At 40.7% G+C, this 22,342-nt stretch overlaps 1 protein-coding gene across 6 annotated transcripts in view; it reads left to right on the plus strand.

Moving 5' to 3' along the window:
• LOC126481672 (protein phosphatase 1 regulatory subunit 12A) overlaps positions 1–22,342 on the plus strand; it is a 374,220-nt gene that overhangs the window by 138,389 nt on the left and 213,489 nt on the right. For all 6 annotated transcript variants that reach the window (XM_050105600.1, XM_050105601.1, XM_050105605.1 and 3 more), the window contains exons 4-7: positions 733–892; positions 14,905–15,049; positions 17,180–17,322; positions 17,412–17,605. In XM_050105600.1, coding sequence (XP_049961557.1) covers positions 733–892; positions 14,905–15,049; positions 17,180–17,322; positions 17,412–17,605 — 642 coding nt within the window. The remainder of the gene's footprint in view (positions 1–732; positions 893–14,904; positions 15,050–17,179; positions 17,323–17,411; positions 17,606–22,342) is intronic.

Here is a 22,342-nt window from a genome sequence, read left to right on the forward strand (position 1 = left end):
ATACAAATATGTTTAGAGTCTGTCTACCTACACACCAGTATTCTGTGTATCAGTTTCTTTGAAAGTAAGTGATCTTTAATTGGCCTCTAGTTATTGATCTTTTTAGTGCATAAGCCCAAATGTCCCAGTGTACTAATCCAGTTAAATTTGCTATCCAAATATCCTTTGAATGGTAAATTCTGACATAGATGTCATCTAAAAAACATAATATTTACAGTGAGGTATAGTCTAGATTCGAAATGACCTGCTTGTACAACTTAATGAGCAGCATGCTAACTTGAGAGACAGAGATACGAGCCTGAGTGGTTTTTAGGCAGTTTTCCCACTTATATGGGCAAATTCAATTCATAAAGTATGATACACAAGCACTTGAAATACAATAACGCACAGAACAAAGTATATAGATTGACTGATATAAAAGATCATACCTAACCACAAAGTTAAAATAAGATAAATTTGTGAAATAGACACTGTGTGAGGGGGTATGTAGTAGGAAAGAGATGGTCTAGATTGGAAACAATAAAACTGTTAGCTTCATACTATAAGACAAACTAGTCTGCATGTACTCTGTAAAAATGTGATTATTTTGCTTTAGTGCCTGCAATGTTACACATGAAAAAAAGCCCCTTTTGTTAAGTGGACAGTGTTTTTTCTGAGTGTATTAGTATGTTGCTTGTAATTGTTACTGTTAATAATGAAATACGTAAGTAAAAATACCTTGCTTTATGCTAGGTATTGATTGTGATGAAGCCCGTAATGAGGAAGAACGAATGATGTTGGAAGATGCTAAAGCTTGGCTCAATAGTGGTTTCTTTGATGATGAACCACATCCAAAAACTGGTGCAAGAGCATTGCATGTTGCTGCTGCTAAGGGTTACATCAAAGTTATGAGGTAAGGTAGAAAAAGATTACAAAGTTGTTTTTCCATAGCACCCAAAACTAAATTTTTGAATGGAATAATTATAAGATATATTAAAATACTTCTATATTTTACTAAGTTGGATGATATTAAGGTTTAAGAGTTACAGGTGTGAAGCGATTGTTAAGAAGAGATTGGGGCAACAGAAAGGAGAATTGTTTGAAAACACATTCTTGTTTGGCTTTGAATCACATTTTAAAGTGATAGTCAATCCAACGGTGTGTGTAAATTGAAATTATATGTTGGGTATAGTGTTGTTAGCACTACATCTGCATCTGAACTCTGTAAGCCAACTTACGATTTGTGATGGAGAGTACTTCTGATGACAATATCATAACCCCCCCACCCATTCCATTTGTGAATTGTGAGTGTGAATAATGACTATCAGCAGACTTACATATGAGCTTTAACTTTACTGCTTTCCTCATTGCAGTCAGTTTGAGAGTTGGATGTGGGAGGGAGTCTTCTAGGAACAAAAATTTCAAAAAATTGATTTTCTTTTTCTAATGTTTTGTGGCATTTTGTGGGGATAACTCATGTTTGAGAAAAGTGTTTTCGCACAGAAACATGCAATAAGGATAATGTGTAGTGCCCACTCTAGAAACTTGCATAGACAACTCTTTAATCCCTTCACTGCTATGGATGTGTCTCATGCTACGCTGTTACCCAGTTGCTGTGGATGGGTAGGTGTGTGCCACTTGGGTTTTCCTACTCTACTGTGGATGTCTGTATGAGTCCTGAGAGAACGATCTGTCACTGCTGCAGACGATTTATTTACATATCTCAGTGAGTAAAAAACTTTCGAGTATTTATCATGCAATATATGTGCCTCATTGTGAGTGCTATAATTTGCAAAAATCCTTGTTTCGATAGCTTGAATCATTTGAGTTATGACAGGTGTTACAACCACGATTCCCAATGTACAGTGGCGTGAATGGGGGCGTCACGCATGACTGTCCAACGAATGTAGAACCCAATAAATTGAGAATGAAATGAGAGATTCTTCTGCTTTCAGTATCAAATAAAATTTCAATAGCTTACCTATATTTCGTTCACTGCAGTGAGTGATGTACAATTGACCACATGCAATGTTCACGCAATGCGTTTTTACCTCTGCAAACTCTTTTAAAGTTTTTTGCAGTGTTTCACTTAATTTGATGCAGTGCTGTAATTGACAGATAATGGAAAGAATTTCAGTTCTTTATTGAGTGAGGGTATGAGATTGTATTATGTGGCAAAAATAAAATTTTTTACACCTAATAATTTATGAAAAATCTGTGATAAAAATTTTGTACATACCAGAATGCCATCTTTCAGCATAGGCACCAGCATTTGGTGAGCAGTACAGCCATAACAACAGCTGCCCTCGAAATGGAATGCTGAGAGAACCTCTGTAGCAGTGAGAGTGTTAAACAGTAGGGCACACGGCATAGTGACAACAGCTTCACAGTACATTCACTCTATTATTAATTTTGTTTCAACAATCAATCACAGTTTTATAACAACAGTAACATCCACAAATATAATACTAGAAGGAAAAACGATTTTTAATACATCACTCATCTGTAGGGTGCACACACATTAAGTGGGGCTTCTTTTGTAGCGGAGGCTAGTAAGAGATGGCTTGAACGTGCCACAAAGAATAACACGTTGCTGTCTAAGGGGACAGCAAAGATTGGTAGCTGGGTGGCAGCATTGACTGGTGAGGACATGCACCTGCTATCGAGCCAGAATGTACGAAACATTGTTCGCCAGAGCCAGTGCAATCGGTCGACAACATACTGGGCTGACGAAACTGGGGCATTTGCCATGCGATATTTGTCACATGATTTTACAGAAACTACTTGGCAAAAAAAGAATTGATTTTTGAATTACATATAACTTTGTCAGTGTTATGATGAAGTACCCATCATTTTGTTAATAGTCATACTTGTTGGTGATATTTCAATTAGAAAGATTTGCAATGAAAAATAGGGGTCATTATCATTTTGTGTTTGGTGCATATTAGATTGTGCATGCTATGTGTGAAAAGCATCTGACATTTTTCTTTAAACTTGGGAGCAGGTCTATATGTATTCTCAGTCTCAAGAAAATGGATTTTATGTAGATTTTTCACTTGCACCTGCACACACTAATGATACAACAAGAGTAAAATATTCATAACATCCATTCTATCTCCTGAATGGCTTGGGATATCAAAACAAACTATTGGCAAGTTATAGCATGGGCAGAGAGAGAACCCCCACCCCACCCTCCCCCTGGCTCGCTGTTCTTTGGCAGGTTCCTGCTTGGCTACCACGGGGCCCTGGCCTTTTCAGCATATTTTCCCTTTCATGCTGCATGTCTGTCGTCTTGCTGTTCTTTTTCCCCTGGGCTGTTTTTGGAAATGTGGAAATGTATTCTGCATTTTCAGCAGTCAAGATCAGAATACTCTCCACTGTTTTTGTAAACAGAATGGAGTTAACGATTCAAAGATCCTCCCAGCTCCACCATGGATGGTTCCTCATGGTTTCACGTACTTAAGACAGTTAGTCTTTTGCTACGGTAAATCCGGTTTATTGCTCAGAAGGTGTTGACGCAATTGCTGGCCCTGTGAAATCTCTCTCTTCTTTACACAAAGGCATTCTGCTTTTGTGGCCACGCCACCTCCTCCTGCGATTGTTCTGTGCATCTCGATGAGCAGGCTTTCCAAGAGATCTGGTTGAAAGAAAAAGTGCCATAACTGGTTGCTCGCAAGTTGTTGGCTAGTCGGAAACCTTGTGTTCTACCATCTGACACCTACGGTACTTTTCTTGCTACATCTCACTCCATAAAGGACATGGCCACACAGACACGTGACCTCAAATTTAGCACTACGGTTGTGAAATTGCCCAGAGTCATGGCAGCATCCCTGTCCCTTCCTGCAGCTGTGCAACATGCCCCCAACCGGCAGGCTGCAACGGACTGAAGGAATACTCCCGTGAAGACTTCCTACGTTCCTCCAGCCAACCAACATCAGAGTCTTCCCCTGCCAACTGGAAAGGCTCCAAGAAGTCAAACAAAGGCAAACAGACTTCTCTTTCGCCGACTAAAGAGTTCCTCTTTGACTGTGTCATCATATGATACCCTCTTCCAGCTGACCTTCCTGTCCCAGTGCTTACCACCAACCATTTCTCTGTCGTAGACTCCGCAGACCAATAGAAGGAGAATGCCGATGCTTCTGTGGACCTCATGGAGCAGGATCCTCCTTCCTCTGCACCCTGTAGCTACTAGTCTTAGAGGGCTGACACTGAGCAGCCGCCGAGGGGACATCCCTTCATTTTTTACTCATCATGACTCTTCTCCAGTGGAACGTCTGCGGTCTTCGATCCAACAAAGAGGATTTATGGCTGCTCTTAGAATCGCAGTGTCTGCTTTTTCTATGCCTCCAGGAAACAAAATTATGTCCTCGCGACCACTTTGAGCTCTCGTATTTCTTCCTGGTCCGTTTTGACCTTCCCCCGAAGGCAACATTCCATCTCATGGGGGAGTCATGCTGCTCATACAGGAAGACGTTCATAGTCAACTCATCTTCCTGACTACCCGCCTTCAAACTGTTGCAGTTCACCTTTTCCTTCCTCGCTTGACCTTTCCTCTTTGTACCATTTGCATCCCTCCATTCTGTCTCACCAGGGCAGACTTGCACCAGCTTATTGAGCACTGCAGAAAACTTTAAAGAGTTTGCAGAGGTAAAAACACAATGCATAAACTTTGCATATGGTCAGTTTTAGGTCATACACTGCAGTGAAAATAAATATAGGAAACTGAAAGCAGTAGAATATCTCACTTCATTCTCAAGTTATTGGGTACTATATTCATTGGACAGTCATGCGTGACGCCCCCATTCACGCCGCTGCACAGTGCAAATCATGGTCGTAAATTCAAGATATCGAAATGAGGTTTTTGCAAATTATAGCACTCAATGAGGCACACACATTGTATGTCTGCCCGTGTCTGTATATGTGCGGATGGATGTGTGTGTTGTGTGTGTGTGTTGTGTGTGTGTGTGTTGTGTGTGTATGTTGTGTGTGTGTGTTGTGTGTTGTGTGTGCACGCGAGTGTATACCTGTCCTTTTTTTCCCTCTAAGGTAAGTCTTTCCGCTCCCGGGATTGGAATGACTTCTTACCCTCTCCCTTAAAACCCACATCCTTTCATCTTTCCCTCTCCTTCCCTCTTTCCTTGGGTTGCGAAACCTTGAATATTTGTGTATGTGTGTTTGTGTGTTTTTTATTGTGTCTATCAACATACCAGCGCTTTCTCTTTTGGCAAGTTACAGCATCTTTGTTTTTTATATATACTTGAAAGTTCTTTATTATTCACTGAGATATGTAAGTAAATCATTTGCAGCAGTGACAGATCGGTGGCTCAGGACTTGTACAGCTTTCTGCTGCTCGGTGACTTTAACACGCACCATCCCCTTTGCAGTTCTCCCAGAAACTGAGAGAGAGATGCTATCTTGGCCGACGGTCCCAATCAACTTCACCTCTTGTGCCTTAACACGGGAGCACACATGTTCCTTTCAGACGCCACGTACACCTGTTCTTATTTGGACCTATCCTGCAGTGCCCAGCTAGCCCATTGTCTCGAGTGGTTTGCTCTCTGACACACAGTCCAGTGACCATTTCCCATGTGACATCCATTTGCTGACTCGTATCCAACCTATGTGCACACCCAAATGGCAGCTTACTAATGCTGACTGAAGGCTTTACTCCTCTTTGGCGACCTTCGATAAACATTTCCCCAGTTGTGATGACAAGGTAGAATATCTTACAAACGTTACCCTTACTGCCGCAAAATGTTCCATTCCTCACACTTCCTCTTTACCGTGCTGTGTCCCTGTCCCTTGGTGGCCATGGACTGAGGCGTGCCACAATGCAATACGCCCAGAGGCGTGCTTTGCGTGTTTTTAACCATCATCCTACAGTGGCAAACTGCGTTCATATTAAACAGTTTGTTGCACAGTGTCGTCGTGTTCGGGATAGCTAACAAGCTAGCTGGATTTCATTCACTAGTTCTTTTAACAGTTCCTCTTCCGTGAAGTTGGCCAACCTCTGAAAGCTATCTGGGACCAAGATCCATTCTCCAACTTCTGGCCTGACAGTAGCAGATGATGTCGTCGTGGACCCTACTGCTATCTCCAACACCTTGGGCCACCATTTTTTGGGGATTTAGAGATCGTCCCACTATCACCCTGCTTTTCTCCATTGGAAATGAGCACAGGAGGCTCGAGCAATACCTTTCTCGTGTTGGAATCATGAGTGCTACAGTGCTGCCTTTGCTATGAGGGAGCTAGATCATGCTCTCACTTCATCCCTATCCCCCATCCCACGGCCAGACGATGTTCAGATTCAGATGTTGCAGCACCTTTTTCTTGTGGACAAGCACTTTGTGCATCGTCCATATGACCACATCGGGGCAGAGGACACATTTGCCAGATGCCAGCTTGAAGCCACTGTCATACCCGTACCTAAGCCCAGAAAGGACACAAACATCTTCCTTCTAGCTACCACCCCATTCCTCTCACCAGCTGTGTTTGCAGGGTGATGGAATGTATGATTCATGCCCAGCTAGTATGGTGGCTATAGTCCCGCAATTTACTAACCACTGCAATGTGTGGATTTTGAGCGCGCTTTCTGCAGTTGACCATCTCATCACTTTGTCCCCTCATGTCATGAATGGTTTTCTAAATCCCACACTGGCCATGCTTTTTAGAGTTGGAGAAAGCCTGAGACACCTGCTGGAGGACTGCTATCCTCTGTACTCTCTACACGTGAGGCTTACATGGCCACATGCCTCATTTCTTTCAGGAATTTTTAGAAGTCCGAGTTTTCAAGGTACATGTGGATTCCACCTAGTTTGACACCTTTATCCAGGAAAACGGTGTGCCTCAGGGTTCCATCCTGAACATCATGCTCTCTACTATTGGCATTAATCCTATAATTGCCTGTCTCCTGCGGGCATCTCCGGCTCCCTTTCTGTCAACAATTTTGCGATCTACAGCAGTTCTCCGTGGACCTGTCTCATTGAACGGCATTTCCAGCAGTGCCTCGATCATCTTTACTTGTGGAGCAATGACATTTGCTTTTCTTTTTCCACTGACAAAACCATTTGTATGAATTTCTGGCGGCACAATTGTTTTCTTTCTTGGCCTCTTGCTCTTCCATTTGTTGAAACTATGAAATTCCTGGGGCTTATGCTCGGTAGGGAACTATCTTCATGCTCCCAAATGTCTTACCAGGCATCCTGCTGTATGCAGGCCCTCAATGTCCTGTGTGTCCTGAGTGGTACTTCTGGGGAGCAGATCGAATGACCCTCCTCTTTTTGCACTGATCCCTTGTCCGTTCTAAACTAGACTATGGGTGTTTCGTCTATGCATCTACACATCTGTCCCTCTTATGCCGTCTTAGCACTATCCACCATCGTGGCATCCGTTTTGCCACTTACGCCTTTTGCACTAGTGAGGTTGAGAGTCTGTATGTAGAAGCTGCTGAACTACCACTGTCCTGCCCCCGTGACTTTCTCCAGATATGCACGCTGTTTGTCTGCCATGCATCGGCACCCATCCTATGCCTCCTTCTTTGATAACTCCTTGGATCACCAGTATGGGATGCATCCCTCTTCTCTGTTGCCTCCTAGAGTTTGCTTTTGGTTCTTGCTCCGGCTGCGTAACTTAACGCTATCTGCAACTTTCCTGACGGGTGTAAACACTTAACCACTTTAGCTTCGTGCTGTGGCCCGTGTTCACCCTGACCTCCATTCCCTCCTGACACTGCTCCAGCCTCGCTCTGTCGCCTTCAGTTTTCATGACCTTTACATGGAAATTTGCGATAGTACCTTTTTGTACACTGACGGCCCTCGAACTGAGTGTGGTGTTGAGTGTGCCTTTGTCATTGGCACCAACATTCTTCGGTATCGGCTTCCAGTACACCGCTCAGTATTTATAGCAAAGCTCTTCGCCCTGTAGCAGGCCATGTAGTACATCCGGTGACACAGGCTTTTCAATTGCGTCATCTGCTCAGACACTCTATGCCCTTCAGAGTCTCTGTGTGCTGTACACTGTCCGTCCCTTACTGCAATGAGTTCAGGAAAGCTGTCACTTGATCACTCTTGATGGAGCCACTGTGATGTTCATGTGGATTCCTGGTCACATCGGTCTGACAGGAAAGGCTGCAGTCCTCTTACCTCAGCATGCTAGTCCTTACATTCCCTGTGATGATATCTGTGTTGCCATGTCAGCAGGTAGTGTCACTTTCGCATCACCACTGGTCCTCCTTTCATGGAAACAAGCTCCGGGTTATTAGGCCTCTCCCAGCAGCTTGAACTACCTCCTCTTGGCCCCCTCACCTCAAGGGAATCATTTTAACTAGGTTGCACATTGGGCATTGTCTTTTTAGCCATTGCCATTTGTTAAGTGGTGCTCCCCCATCTTTTTGTGCACGTTGTGCTCATTTTTTGATGGTCCACCATTTCTTCCCGGAATGCCCTATCTTTAATCGCTTAAGTTCTTATTTGTGTTTACTGTCTGAGTTATCACCCGTTTTAGCGAACAATGCACGGGCAGTTGTCTGCATTTTACTTTGTAACAGTTGTAGCAATATGGCGAAGGCCATTTAATTTTTAGTTCTGGCCTCCGTTTCTCTACTAGGTATTTTGTAGATCTTTCTCTACGTCCCTGTGTAGTTACTTATGTATCACAGTAGATAAGAAAGTTCCACATGTTAACCATATGGCAAAATACAAATTACTGTCACCAAAAAGTATTTTTGATACCATGAACCACTTATGACATACATTGGATGTTACAAATACACAATGTGATTAAAAGTATCCGGACACACCCAAAAACATAAGTTTTTCATATTAGGTGCATTGTGTTGCCACCTGCTGCCAGGTACTCCATATCAGCAACCTCAGTAGTCATTATACATAATGAGAGAGCGGAATGGGGGCACTCTGCGGAACGCATGGACTTCAAACGTGGTCAGGAGATTGGGTATCACTTGTGTCATATGTCTGTACATAAGATTTCCACACTCCTGAGCATCCCTATGTCCACTTCTGATGTGATAGTGAAGTGGAAACATGAAGGGACACGTACAGCACAATAGCGAGGCCGACCTCGTCTGTTGACTGACAGAGACTGCTGACAGTTGAAGATGGTCGTAATGTGTAATAAGCAGACGTCTATCCAGACCGTCACACAGGAATTCCAAACTGCATCAGGATCCACTGCAAGTACTATGGCAGTTAGGAGGGAGGTGAGAGAATGTGGATTTTATAGCCGAGCTGCTGCTCATAAGCCACACATCACATTGGTAAATGCCAAACGACACCTCGCTTGGTGTAAGGAGCATAAACATTAGACGATTCAACAGTGGAAAAAGTTATGTGGAGTAATGAATCACGGTACAATGTGGCAATCCAATGGCAGAGTGTAGGTATGGCAAAGGCCCGGTCAACATCATCTGCCAGTGTGTGTAGTGCCAACAGTAAAATTTGGAGGTGGTGATGTCATGGTGTGGTCATGTTTTTCATGGAGGGGGCTCGCATTCCTTGTTGTTTTGCATGGCACTATCACAGCACAGGCCCACATAGTTGTTTTTAAGCACCTTCTTGGTTCCCACTGTTGAAGAGCAATTCGAGAATGGTGATTCGATCTTTCAACACGCTCGAGCACCTGTTCATGATGCACGGCCTGTGGCAGAGTAGTAACACGACAATAACATCCTTGTAGTGGACTGGCCTGCACAGAGTCCTGACCTGAATCCTATAGAACACCTTTGGGACGTTTTGGAACACTGAATTCGTGCCAGGCCTCACCGACCGACATTGGTACCTCTCCTCAGTGCAGCACTCCTTGAAGAATGAGCTGCCATTCTCCAAGAAACCTTCCACCAGCTGATGGAATGTATGCCTGAGAGAGTTGAAGCTGTCATCAAGGCTAACAGTTGGCCAACGCCATATGGAATTCAAACATTACCGATGGAGGGCACCATGAACTTGTAAGTCATTTTAAGCCAGGTGTCCGGATACTTTTGATCACATGGTGTATTTCAATCTCGCTGTATCGCTAGTGTACAAGTGAACCTGCTACATAAAATCCATTTTCTCATGATTGGAGATATGTATAGATCCTGTCCAAAGTTAAAAGAAAAATTCAATATATAACAATGTGTTGTTTCACAGCAGAAATGTTTAATGGGCAAATAATTTTTTTTTCCAGCCAGCATCAAGCCAGGCCAATACCCTATATCCCAATCAGAATGACAAACTGGCAGGAAACTGACTTCACAAAACATAGAGCAAACCCGTAAGATACTGGCCCACCTCATGTAAGCGAAAAGCTTGATTCGCAAACTCAGTAAATGACCTCAGCAAGGAGAAGGAATAACGTTATTCTAGCACCACAATTTGAATTTGTAGGTGTAGTTTTTGTAAGAGAACACTTAGCAGCCTGCTGATAGTGTGGAACGGCAACAAGCTGAAGCCCTTAAGTCCATTTTTTGCGAAATAGAGGTTGTGCTAAAGACTGCTGGTGAGCCTGAAGAAGTAGGTTACATTTAGTAATAGCCAGGCAGTGCTGCTACCATTCACCAAAATGGCTTCTGCCTTCAAAACTGTTACTTGTCTGGTCTGCTGTACTTGGTCACTGTGAGTTGCCAACCTTGCAGCCACTGATGGGAAGATATTGTGACTTCTACCTCTAGCTTGGCGGGCCAAACTGATGGTGTTTGGTACACCATCCACCCGTTGCAGTATGTGGGAGGCACGTTAACTGCTGTGGCCCCTGATTAGTGCTTATAAGCAGTTAACATTCCCGCCTTCCTTGGTGTAAGGGTTATGCTGTTGTATTACCAGAACACACCCTTTGATGTCCATGAGAGGGCTCTGTCATTGTCCTGGATAACAGCACGTACTGTATGGGCTACACCAGCCACCAGCGAGACCTGCTGCCTGCTAGACACTGTGTTTACATGAGTGGATGCTGCCGGGGCAACGTTGCCCGAAGATTGTGGAGACATTGAGGCCATGTGCTGCTCTGCTGCTGGCCTGAGTGTCACCTCTGAGGACACAATTGTAAGCTTAAGTGCAGAAAATTATTACTCTGGTGATGTTGTATCATTAGCTCACAGAGTACCAGACAGCCTGCTCCAATAGCCGCCCGGGATGGCTGAGCGGTTCTAGGTGCTACAGTCTGGAACCGCGCGACCGCTACAGTCGCAGGTTCGAATCCTGCCTAGGGCATGGATTTGTGTGATGTCCTTAGGTTAGTTAGGTTTAAGTAGTTCTAACTTCTAGGGGACTGATGACCTCAGAAGTTAAGTCCCATAGTGCTCAGAGCCGTTTGAACCAGCCTGCTCCAATGCATTTCATGCTCCATCATCCCAATAACAGTAACGGTCTCAACCCAGTCGGCTACATAGCTACGTTATGATCTGATATGCTCCAAATGTGGAGTCAGTGTGTCCCCTATTTTTAATTGCATTTTTTAAAAATTTTGCGCAGTGTGTTACTTTAATGTGAAATATCACAACATCTGTGACAATTAATGAAATGGTGGGCACTTCACCCTGAAGCTAGCACTTACAGCTATAAGTAACGCAAAAATAATTTTTTTACCAAATAGTTTCTGTAAAATTCTGCGAGGAAAACTTTGAAACTAATGAAGTGTGTGTGTCATTCTACTCATAATATCACTGCTGCACCTTGACTAGCTGGTAACCAGTGTTATGTCTGCACCCATAGGTATGTACAACTGCAATGGACAGTGCAGCTAGCTGGCACGCAGACAACTAGCTGTCTTTGTGTACCCAACTTGGTGTGGCATAAAAACAAGTTGGATACTCAGCCACAAAAATTCTTTGGTCACCTACCCAGTGATTGAGAGTTTGATGGATTGTAAAATTGACTTCAAAATAGATATTTGGTCAGTATGTTGCCACATTTTCTGCTGAGAAAAAGTGCCATAATCATAAAACTGAGGCATTCTACATCATTGTGCGAAGTCAGATTTATGATCCATGGGTCATGCAAATAACTAACTAAAAGCACCTGATTGCCATGTTTGACTAACAATTGACATCTAGCTTCAGCCAAATTATTTCATATTTGGATTCAAAAAATATCATTGGATATTGTAGAGCTCTTTATGGCAACAAATAACACAGTTGTCAGTGGTTTCTAGACTATCTTGTGATATATATTCCTGTCTGATTTTATGATTTCACTTCAGATTTCACCTACCTGTGCTATGTGGATATATCACCTATTGTAAAAGACACTGGTTCTATACATAGTGTTCTTTTGGTTTTGAGGCCCTTCTTCCATGGTCAGTTTTTGAAAATAATTCTGGGACCTTACTACTGATGTTCCTGCAGTTCTGTAACGCCAAATTAATATTTTCTCTTTCTGACCTGCAACACTAAAAGTTATCTTCGGAGAATCATGCGAATGATCTTTCTCGGGAAATAAGTCGATATACCATTCCCCTATGGATTTGTTCTAATCTGTGCAAACAGCACGCACTCTGCTATGCGAGCAGCCATTTTGTATATTGTGTGCCCTATCTGTTTGGGAGGGGGCTCCATGATACTCCATTATAGCAGAGGTCAAGAAATTTGAACCACAGATCAAAACAAAACGATAAAGTGTCTCAGATTTGGAGCTGCTACTTGCTCCAAACCAGAGGACAATGCTCTAAATAATGAGTAGTGCTTCTGTCCCACGTACCTTTCAACCAACCATGTAAAGTAACTGATAATTTCAGCAAGTCTCGGGTGGCAAGTGTCATTAATTCTGACATGCGCTACTATTTGCAGCCAGTTGCATTAAAGTTGTTCAGTATTGGTAGAACCTTCTCCACATCTCACCTGAGACCTCTTATCAAACGACAGAGTGCACACTGGGTTCTTTCCTGACCTACCTGGTGTTTCCCTGAAGGTCTCCATTACCCGCCAAACCCAGTGTGTGTGTGTGTGTCCAGAATTCGAGGAAAATAAATGATGGGTCCAAAAACGAGACATTGTCGGCTGGCTATTAGTAGTAAAATCCTTTTATCGCCCACCCCAGCAATACTGGGAAGCACATTGCACATGTTGCTAAGGCATAAAGGCATCCACTTACAGGATGTGAAAACATTTGTAGATGTAGATTTGTTTGAATTCTCGTATTTGACACTTTTTGTACTATAACTTGTGTGCTATGATTTTAGTGCTACGGCACATTGATGATTTAATGAGTGTCATTTGTGGTACAGTTGGTTACAATTAAGTGCCAAATAATGACATTTGTGGCTACTGATTTTAGACATTGTGTAAGTTGTATAATATAACTTAGTCACAACTGCCATATTGAAACTATAGTGCAGTTGATAGTCATGAATTACAATGGCAGAGATGGCAGGTTAGAGTCCAGCTACCATTTTTTTTTACGTTTTATAAAAAAAAATTGGCAGTTTCCTATTAATTTAATATAAGAATAAACTTATTTAAGAGGTCTCTCCATCCGTTAGCGAGTTTTTTGGATCTTTTTAATGTACTAGGGAATGTGGACCAATGACTTGCAAGGCTGCTATCTATATCACCAGCTGATTCCCTCACAGTCCAGTACAGTTTATGCTGCAAAGAGGACAAAATGGTTAGAATGTGGTCACAGGAATAAATGTTTTGTCTTAAGTGCCAAACAAGAGAAGTGATGCTTGTACAGTGTTGAAAGTAAGAATTATCACAACAAACATTGTTGAGCTGAGGTGCTATCATACGTGTTTGACAAATTGAAATGATTGATCCTACTGACGTCAAAGAAATGCCAAACAGAATTTTTAAATTGGGTCACATGTACAACATGGAAAGTCGAAAAAGTATTGTTCCTCTACGAGGAATTCACTGTTCAAGCCATCAATGAGTCCAAAATTTCCTTCGTGATTTTCTCCACTCTCCTTTAGCAATCACTAATGGTATTAACAAAAATATTTTGTGTGTGTTCATTTTCGTAAATAACTGTAGTAGGTCGTTACAGTGCAGACAGCAATCACAATAGATACCACGTATGGCATGCTTCACGATAAGAAATACAGCCTTCGAGATGACTGCGTAAGGAGACAATTGTCAAGTTTACACATTCAACTTCAGCGCACTATGTTACTGAAATGATTGGTTAGATCAAAAATTCAATAAACTAATGAAATTGACATCATTCAAAAATTTAATAATACTAACAAAGAGAAACACATTCATCACATCTGGCATTGATGGTTCAGTGGCACTTAGCGTCGGTTTGATATTAGTCCAAAGTTGGTTGTTCCTTAGCCTTTTGACTTGTTCCATTTTTCACATTGCCCATGGTTTCCTGTAGATATTTTCATCGCTCATGGCTTCCCTCACCCAGTCCCAACAGTTAATGGCTAGGAAATTTTGAAGTGGGCAAATTGTAATTTTGAAAATTTCAGTCACGAATTGTATACTGTCAATTAGGTTGTGTTGATTATTTTTTGTGAGTCTGCCCTTTCACACGATACTATAATTATAGAAAATTAATTCGCATTGGTTGCACAAAATTATTACTATTTAATCCACTTTAACTGGAATCTAAATATGGCTATAACATTGGATAGTAATTGTAGCTGGTTTATGATCCACAATATTTCTGATTTACTGGTACCATTAGTGCAAACTTAACCAACAAGTACAATTATCATTAAAAATATTTGATGCTTTATTGGACTTAAAAAGTTATAGATTTCAATTGCTGTTGAATAGGAAGGGCAGAGCATTATAGCAGTTGTTCTTTTTTTATTACCATCAATGTTGGAACTACACTTTCCAAATATTGCCAGGTGAAAGAACTATATAAAAGAACTTCACTTGGTTCTCACATAGGAGCGGTTACCAAGTTAATTACAACTATTTTTTGTATTTAGATTTGTGTGTATCTTTGAAAGTGAAAATGATTTCATTTGTTTTATTAGAGTACTACTCCAAGGAGGTGCAGATGTAAATGTGCAAGACTTTGATGGCTGGACAGCCCTCCATGCTGCAGCACATTGGGGCCAAAAAGAAGCATGTGAAATGCTGGTGGAAAATTTCTGTGATATGGAAATGAAGAACTATGTGGTATGGTACATTCACTAAACTCTGAACTCTGTATTTTCTCTTTGTTCCTTCCTTCTTGTATTCACACAGTGTCTCCATAAGTCTCATAACAAGGGAGAAACCTGGTAGATGGTATAAGGGTGGTAGAATAAATTTTCATACAAATGAACACTTAATGAACAGTTAATTAAATTAAATTAGCATGAGTTGACTCTAATTAAAGACAAGTGGTGTATGTTATTTGTCATGGCAGTAGCAGTATTCTACTCCACATTAAAAACTAAAAATCGGTGTTGTACTTATGTATCAGTAAACAGCGACAGGGAAAGGTGGTGGTGGTTGGGAGGGGATGTTCCAAACTCTGCCATTTGTGTCTTTTTGCACAAATTCACAATTACATTAAACACAGTCTTTGGTGTCTGAATACTTGATATGTACTGGTTAACAGGTGACAGGCAACTGAAGGAACCACTCCTTGGGCACGAAGTGTTGAATTCACCAAATGTACGAAGAGAGAATGGGTTTTGTGCATAAGGCTCCACATCATATACATCTGCAATTAATGTATGTTGTATTTCTTAGTGACATTATATTGGAAATCTGCACTAATTAAACAAGCACAGCCATGCTACATAGCAGCCAATCACTTGTAACTGGATAAAACGAGGACTTTTGCACATTTTCATTGCCTTCATGATTAGCAAGACCCATACTGAGAAAAGTTATGAAGCTAGTAGGCAAAAGTAACTTAACTTGATTTGATCACATAAATGAACCCAAAGATTTTTCAAGAGAGTGCAATCTGCAAAATCCATCTTAAACCACAAAACTTCGTATGGAAGTTGTAAAAGGTATACACTATAATTCGAAAGATATAATTGATTAAGATCACATCAGTTTGTGGTTGCACATTATATACCTGGTTTTTCCAGTCTCACAGGATCACCCAGGGAAAAGTAATTGAGAGTAGATGAACTTTCCAGTATGTGCAAGTCTTTCTTTGTATGTATCATTGTTGTAAAATAAAACTGGGTTTGTTATTAATGGCTATTGAGAGTGCAAGAAATTCCAAGAAAGTCTGAAATCACTGCCTTGCGGTCATAGATAATCTATAATTTTGGAAACACAGATATTTTCAGGAAGTATATGGAGGACTATTTACAGCACAAAATGGATTTGTGTGTTAGGATGCATTGTTAGTTGAATAGAGGACAGTCATTTAGTCTTAATGATCAAATTTAACTTCATGGCCACGTGGTTTGAGCAGTCATGTCATGGACTGCGTGACCCCTCCTGCCGGAGGTCAGAGTCCTCCCTCTGGCATGGATGTGTGTGTGTTTTTCTTAGCATAAGTTAGTTTAAGTAGTGTGTAAGTCTATGGACTGATGAACTAAGCAGTTTGGTCCCTTAGGAATTCACACATATTTGAACATGTTTTTTAGCTTCGTGTTGGTTTGAGAACTGAAAAGGGACTTCTTCGTTTCATGGAAGTGGTTATGCTATCTGGGGTACCCAAAAACAAATTGTGATCCAATTAAATTATTTCAGTTTGCTATTATCTTTCTCTTAATTTTCCAAATTTCACAGAGACTTAACTGCAGTCATTGCATCTGGCATTCTGGGATAAAGGATGAGATAGAAGATTAAGCAGCCTAGGGGAAGTTTCCAAAACATGCCAAATAAAATGTTTATAACTGTTCTAGTTTTTGCAGCATGTGTAGATGAAACTGTGGAATTTGGGAAAATAGCCTGGGGATACTAGTGAGAGTCAAAGATGTGAAAAAAAGCTTGATGCCTCAGTTGGTAATGTTTGTTGTGGAACATAAAGTTATGGGCACATAAAGAAAAATGTACAAAAATGTTAGTACATCATGTATTCGTAGCAGATGTTATTTACGTTCAGTGAAAGATGTGGAAAATTTCACTCTTTCTGAAATATAAGAACCTATACTGTAATATGTAATGTTTAGGTTAGTGACCGATGGATGATGATGGTAATCAATGTGGTTGTATTATTTTGGGAAAGTGGTCTCTGAACTACAGAATTAAATGGTGAAAGTAACATTGAGTTCAGTGTATGCTGATGTTTTTTCCTCTCCCCCTCTGCCCCTCTGATATTGAAAATGTCTCATTCCTAAGTCTTTTGTTTAGGGTCAAACAGCCTTTGATATTGCTGACCCTGACATGATCCCAGTTCTTGAGGAACTGCAGAAGAGACAAGCTGCAATGCAGAGAGATCATGCTGCAAACAACGCAATTTTGCAGAAGAAGGGGACCAACAATTCCAAGAGAAGGTTCGTGGTTTTACTAAATATGCATTGCTTTTATTTCACTCAGATCTCTCTCTCCCAAATCAAGTAACATCCTTTGTTTTTAATATTAGGTCATCCATCACCCGAATGTCAGTAGCTGACAAGTCAAACCTTATAAATAAAGATGCATCATCTGAACGTCAGATTCTGGACCAGTCAATTTCAGAAGAAGATAGCACCAACAAAATGCTGAAAGTAAAAGTGGAAATTGAACCAGTATCTGACAAAGAAGATACAAGTGAACACTCTGATGTCAGTGAAGTTGGTAAGAGTAATAGTAACCTTCTGTTACAGAAAATCCACTGATTCTTTCTTGATCTCAGCATCAACAATTGATACGGTAATGTTGCAACTCTGAAATGCACTAGCGTAACTAAAAGTTTGGTGTAAGTTCCCGAGTGAATACTTAGTCTGGCTTGCTTTAAAATATTGGTTGTATTAAACATGGGACTGTTATTGCTTGGGTGATGGATTGTAATAAGCAGTGTGCAGTGTGGTGTTTTTGCAGTTTTCTGCAGAGTGGAGTTGCATTACCACACATGATTCCCTTTTTTAATCTAAGCCATACTATTTGTGTGCCTGCGAGATTTCTATCAGTGCAAGTCATGTTCCTTTCGGGACAGTATAAGTGTGTCTCACTGTGTAACATTCAAGGATCAGTGTAATTTAATGACAGTCTTATATATAGATGGAGTATACAGTGCCTATAAATATTGAATTTTGACATCGCTGACCAAAACCTTTCATTTAGATGTGTTTTGTGTGGCTTTTGAAGCCTAAAGAAATGACAAAAGCTGAAATAATCTCTCTCTCTCTCTCTCTCTCTCTCTCTCTCTCTCTCTCTCTCTCTCTCTCTCTCTCTGTGTGTGTGTGTGTGTGTGTGTGTGTGTGTGTGTGTGTGTGTGTGTGGGCGTGCGCGTGCACACAAGCTTTGAGAGGCTGCAAGAAATTTGTGGTGAGATTATGTGTACAAGGAAAATGAAACAAATGTTTCACCACTTTTCATCAGCTAAGAAAGGAAAGGCACTTGATCGTGTTAAAATGAGTGGTTAGAGCTGGAGGCTTGCAAATTTATCTGGAGAATGTCTCGGGAGAAAGGCAGTTCTGCATAAGGGGAATTAAATTCAGAAGTGAAAGGTTTTTTTGGGGGTGGGAGGGGTGCAAGGTGATTCCATACAAAAAAAGACTGTTTTAAGCAGTGCTGGTAGTAATTTTCTGGTCCATAAATCGGAAAAGTGAAGAAGATTTAAGTGTTTATGGGACATAATTGAATTCAAGACTCCTAACAGACTGAACCCAACACTTTTTTCTTATGGAGCTGAAATCTTCAGACAGTAAAGCAGCTTTGATTACCATCCAAAGGCTGTTACTTTTTATAGTAAATATAACTGATCTGGGGGATATCATCAGAAACTCTGAGAGGGTGTGTTCACGGATGGTGCTGTTGTTTATGGTAAAGCTGCCAATGGCAGACTGCTAGCAAAATGCAGGAAGCCTTGCTGAAGATCGATGCTTGTTGCAGGAACTGGCTGTTGATCCTCGGTGCAAATAAATTTAACGTACTGCACATAAGTTGGAGAAAAGGCCCTTTGGTGTTAGATTTTATGATCACTGGATTCAGTGTGTTACTGTCCTGAGGGGCATAAAGGAGATCTACTGTATAAAACTAATAGTAGGAGAAGCAGAAGGCAGATTGAGATTCATACAAGAAAGAAGTGTCTTACAAAATAGCCATTTGATAAATTATTTAGTATTGTTCATCAGTTCCGGGATCCTTACCATGTAGGATTAATGAAAGAACTGAATATCATACAAAGAAGAGCAGGTCATTTTGTCACAGACTTGTGGACATGACAAACAAACTGCAGTTTCAGGTGCTACAATAAAGGCATTGCCCATCAAGTAGAGGATTGTTGGTGAAGGTCTAAGAGCATGTATCTCAAGAAGACTTCAGACTTCAGATTTTTACTTCCTCACACATATATTTGATAGTGTTACTATAAGTGCCCACCATCACACACTACAAACGGATTGTGATGTATTGGTGTAGATGTAGATTTTCAAACTCGGCTTTGTTTTGTGCTGTTTGAGAAAGTTTGAAAGGTGACTAAAAAAATCATAAGACTAAGAGTACACAATCAGCTCATCAAAAACGAAACAGTGCAGATAACAGTGAGTAGGGATCTGAAAATTTGGCATCTATTATTGGCATAATTCATATCTGTTATGACAAAAGCTCTCGCTCTCTCTCTCTCTCTCTCTCTCTCTCTCTCTCTCTCTCTCTCTCTCTCTCTCAAATCAGGCATACATAGTTAAAAGGTTATCACACTATATGCCTGAAGACAAAGTCCTATTACATAATTGAAATTGACTATTTAAAATATAAAGCTTTTTGACTGAAATGTTCACTTTTGCAGAAACTTCAACAGTTTTTTCAGGCACAACCTTTTCTTGTTCTCATCTCCTGGCTGTCTTTTAAGCTTCCAGCAAATTATTGTTTTTGTTGAGTATCGGCAGCATTTTTCCTGCTAGTGAACAGCATGATTCTCTGATTTAAGGTGTTTCTCAATATTATTTTTCTTTTCCCACCCAGTTCAGCAAAACAAACTACGCCCACGAACATCAGAAAGGATGGTGATAGGGATTGCCGGTCCCTTCTGGAGTTGTGAGGGTAGCCAACATACACTGCGCATGAGGACCAAGAAGTTAAGATAAAAGAAATTAGGGCTTATACAGAGGCATATAGAAAGTCATTTCTACCTCTCTCTATTTAAGAGTGGAACAGGGAAGGAAATGAGTAGATGCTGTACAGGGTATCTTCTGCCAGGCGCCGTACGGTGGCTTGCGAATATCCGCCATTTGACCCATACTTGACAATTCTGCAAGTAGAACCAACAAAGTACTTAGCAAGAAGAAGATCTGAAAATAACTATTTGCACTGTAGAAGAAGACTTTCGAAGCAGTTGAAATACATTGAGCGGTTTTGCTCACTGGTCGCTATAGCACAGAGTGCAGGTACTGTGAACTGGCAGTCAGCCGTGAGTGTTGACAAACTAGACTTACAACTGCTAGAAGGGATGGTCACAGAGGTTGCCGATCCATTCTGGAGTTGTGAGGGTGGTAATCAAACTCTGTAATGGACCAGGATTAGTGTTCTCATTCATTTCAGAATAAGAAAAGAGAACTAGAGAGCAATGCACAACACAAGGCATTCAGTAAAGGCTATGGTGCAGTTGTTTGCATAGGTTGGCACATGGTAACAAGGTAGTTTACTGTTACCTTTACTGGTATTTGATGCAACCAAAGTTCCAAACATTTCTCATTTAAAACTGTCACACTAGTATCTGCATTCACTAGTTTAAATTGGGCTTCCAAAACCAGTTTTCATAAGCAAATTTCCCAATTGTGCTTCTGATTGATCATTTAAACTCTCCAATATTGATTCTGGAAATGTGGTTCTAGTTGCCAGATTTAAACTTCAACTGATTTTTGCTCTCTTGTAAATGCATAACTGTTTTTGAAACATGCTTGGGTTGTCGGGTTTCAGCCATCGTGGGCATAGTGTCTTTTTTTTTTCCAGTGAAAGAACTGGGTATAAAGTTGTCTACCTCTAATATTAAACTGAAAAGAATCCACCATTGTGCTGATTAAAATCAGAAACTGGATCAGCTGATATCAATGTGTAGTGTCTGACCAGTCTAGCAAAACTGCCTCAGCCTTTAACATGTATACACAACAACAAACAATGATTTCTGAAATTTAATTATTACCTTTCGCAATTCTTCATGTGTAAATGTTACTACACCAATTTCTGAGCTTTAAATAGCAGACAAACACACACATTTCTCTGTTCTAAGATGCTAGGTCCCACGGCTGAGTCTTGCATTGCATGGTGCAGTGTGTATAGAGCATTCAACCACCTGCAATTGACATGGCACCAGAGCATCTGAGTTCACTGATACATCATTGTTTCATGCACGTTTTATTTTGTAAGTACATTCTGATGCAAATTATCTTTCCAAATTATGCTTCATTACATATGCAATATTAATAATTGAAAATTTGTTACATTTTCAATATTTATATACAGGAAATGAAGACATTTGAAACTATCTTCGATAAAATAGTTCATCTGCAAACAATTTGCTATGGCATAGAACTTATTAGGTAATTTTGCGTATTTAGGCAGAAATCGCATCTATATTTACATAAATTGCAAAATGCGAATTTTTCATGTCCCTAACAATGAATCGTAGAATCAATAGATGGATTGTTTTATTTAGAACAGTTGAAGACAGCAAGTGAATGGGCAGGAAAAAATAAACAGAAAAGGAAAAAATTGGGTATAGTTTCCAGTTCGTGTAGTTATGGTCTGCGGCCATAAGAAACTAACTTGTTGTATGAAAGCTGTTAGGACTTCAGGTTGCTCGGTTGAGCATCAGAGAGATTCATATTGTGAATTACTGGGAGACACATAGAAAGAAACAAATGGATCAGGAAAATGACTGCGTTTGAAGGCATATTTATAACAGATGAAAATGAGATGGAGGTTGACAAGTCATGTAATATAGTTCACATGTGGTACATGGGCCAAAGAAGTTATTTACTGAATTCAAAGAAAGAAGAAAATATGAAGGTGGCTTCTTAATAGGTCAGCAGACGACTTTAGAAAGCATACAGTATCAACCTGGAAGCATGCAGCTGAAGACCGTACTACATGGAAGATCTTTTATCCAGCACTGGATTTCAAATGTAAAAGTCTCCAATCAAATAAGCAAAGATGTATGATGATATACAAGTTCCACAATTGTTGAGCTGTGAAGTCTTTTTATTGTTTTTCCCATTCATTGCAGAGTACACTGGTAAACAGTGTGCCATCTTCAGTCTAGAGGTGGTAAAAGGTCAGAGCAAGAACTAAAGATGAAAATGAAATAATCTTATTAAGAACTTCAAAAAAAGTGGAAAATGAGGTGAGAAGAAAGTCAGGAAAAAGGGGCCAAGG

Source organism: Schistocerca serialis, chromosome 5, assembly GCF_023864345.2.
Source record: "Schistocerca serialis cubense isolate TAMUIC-IGC-003099 chromosome 5, iqSchSeri2.2, whole genome shotgun sequence".
Taxonomy (NCBI): domain Eukaryota; kingdom Metazoa; phylum Arthropoda; class Insecta; order Orthoptera; family Acrididae; genus Schistocerca; species Schistocerca serialis.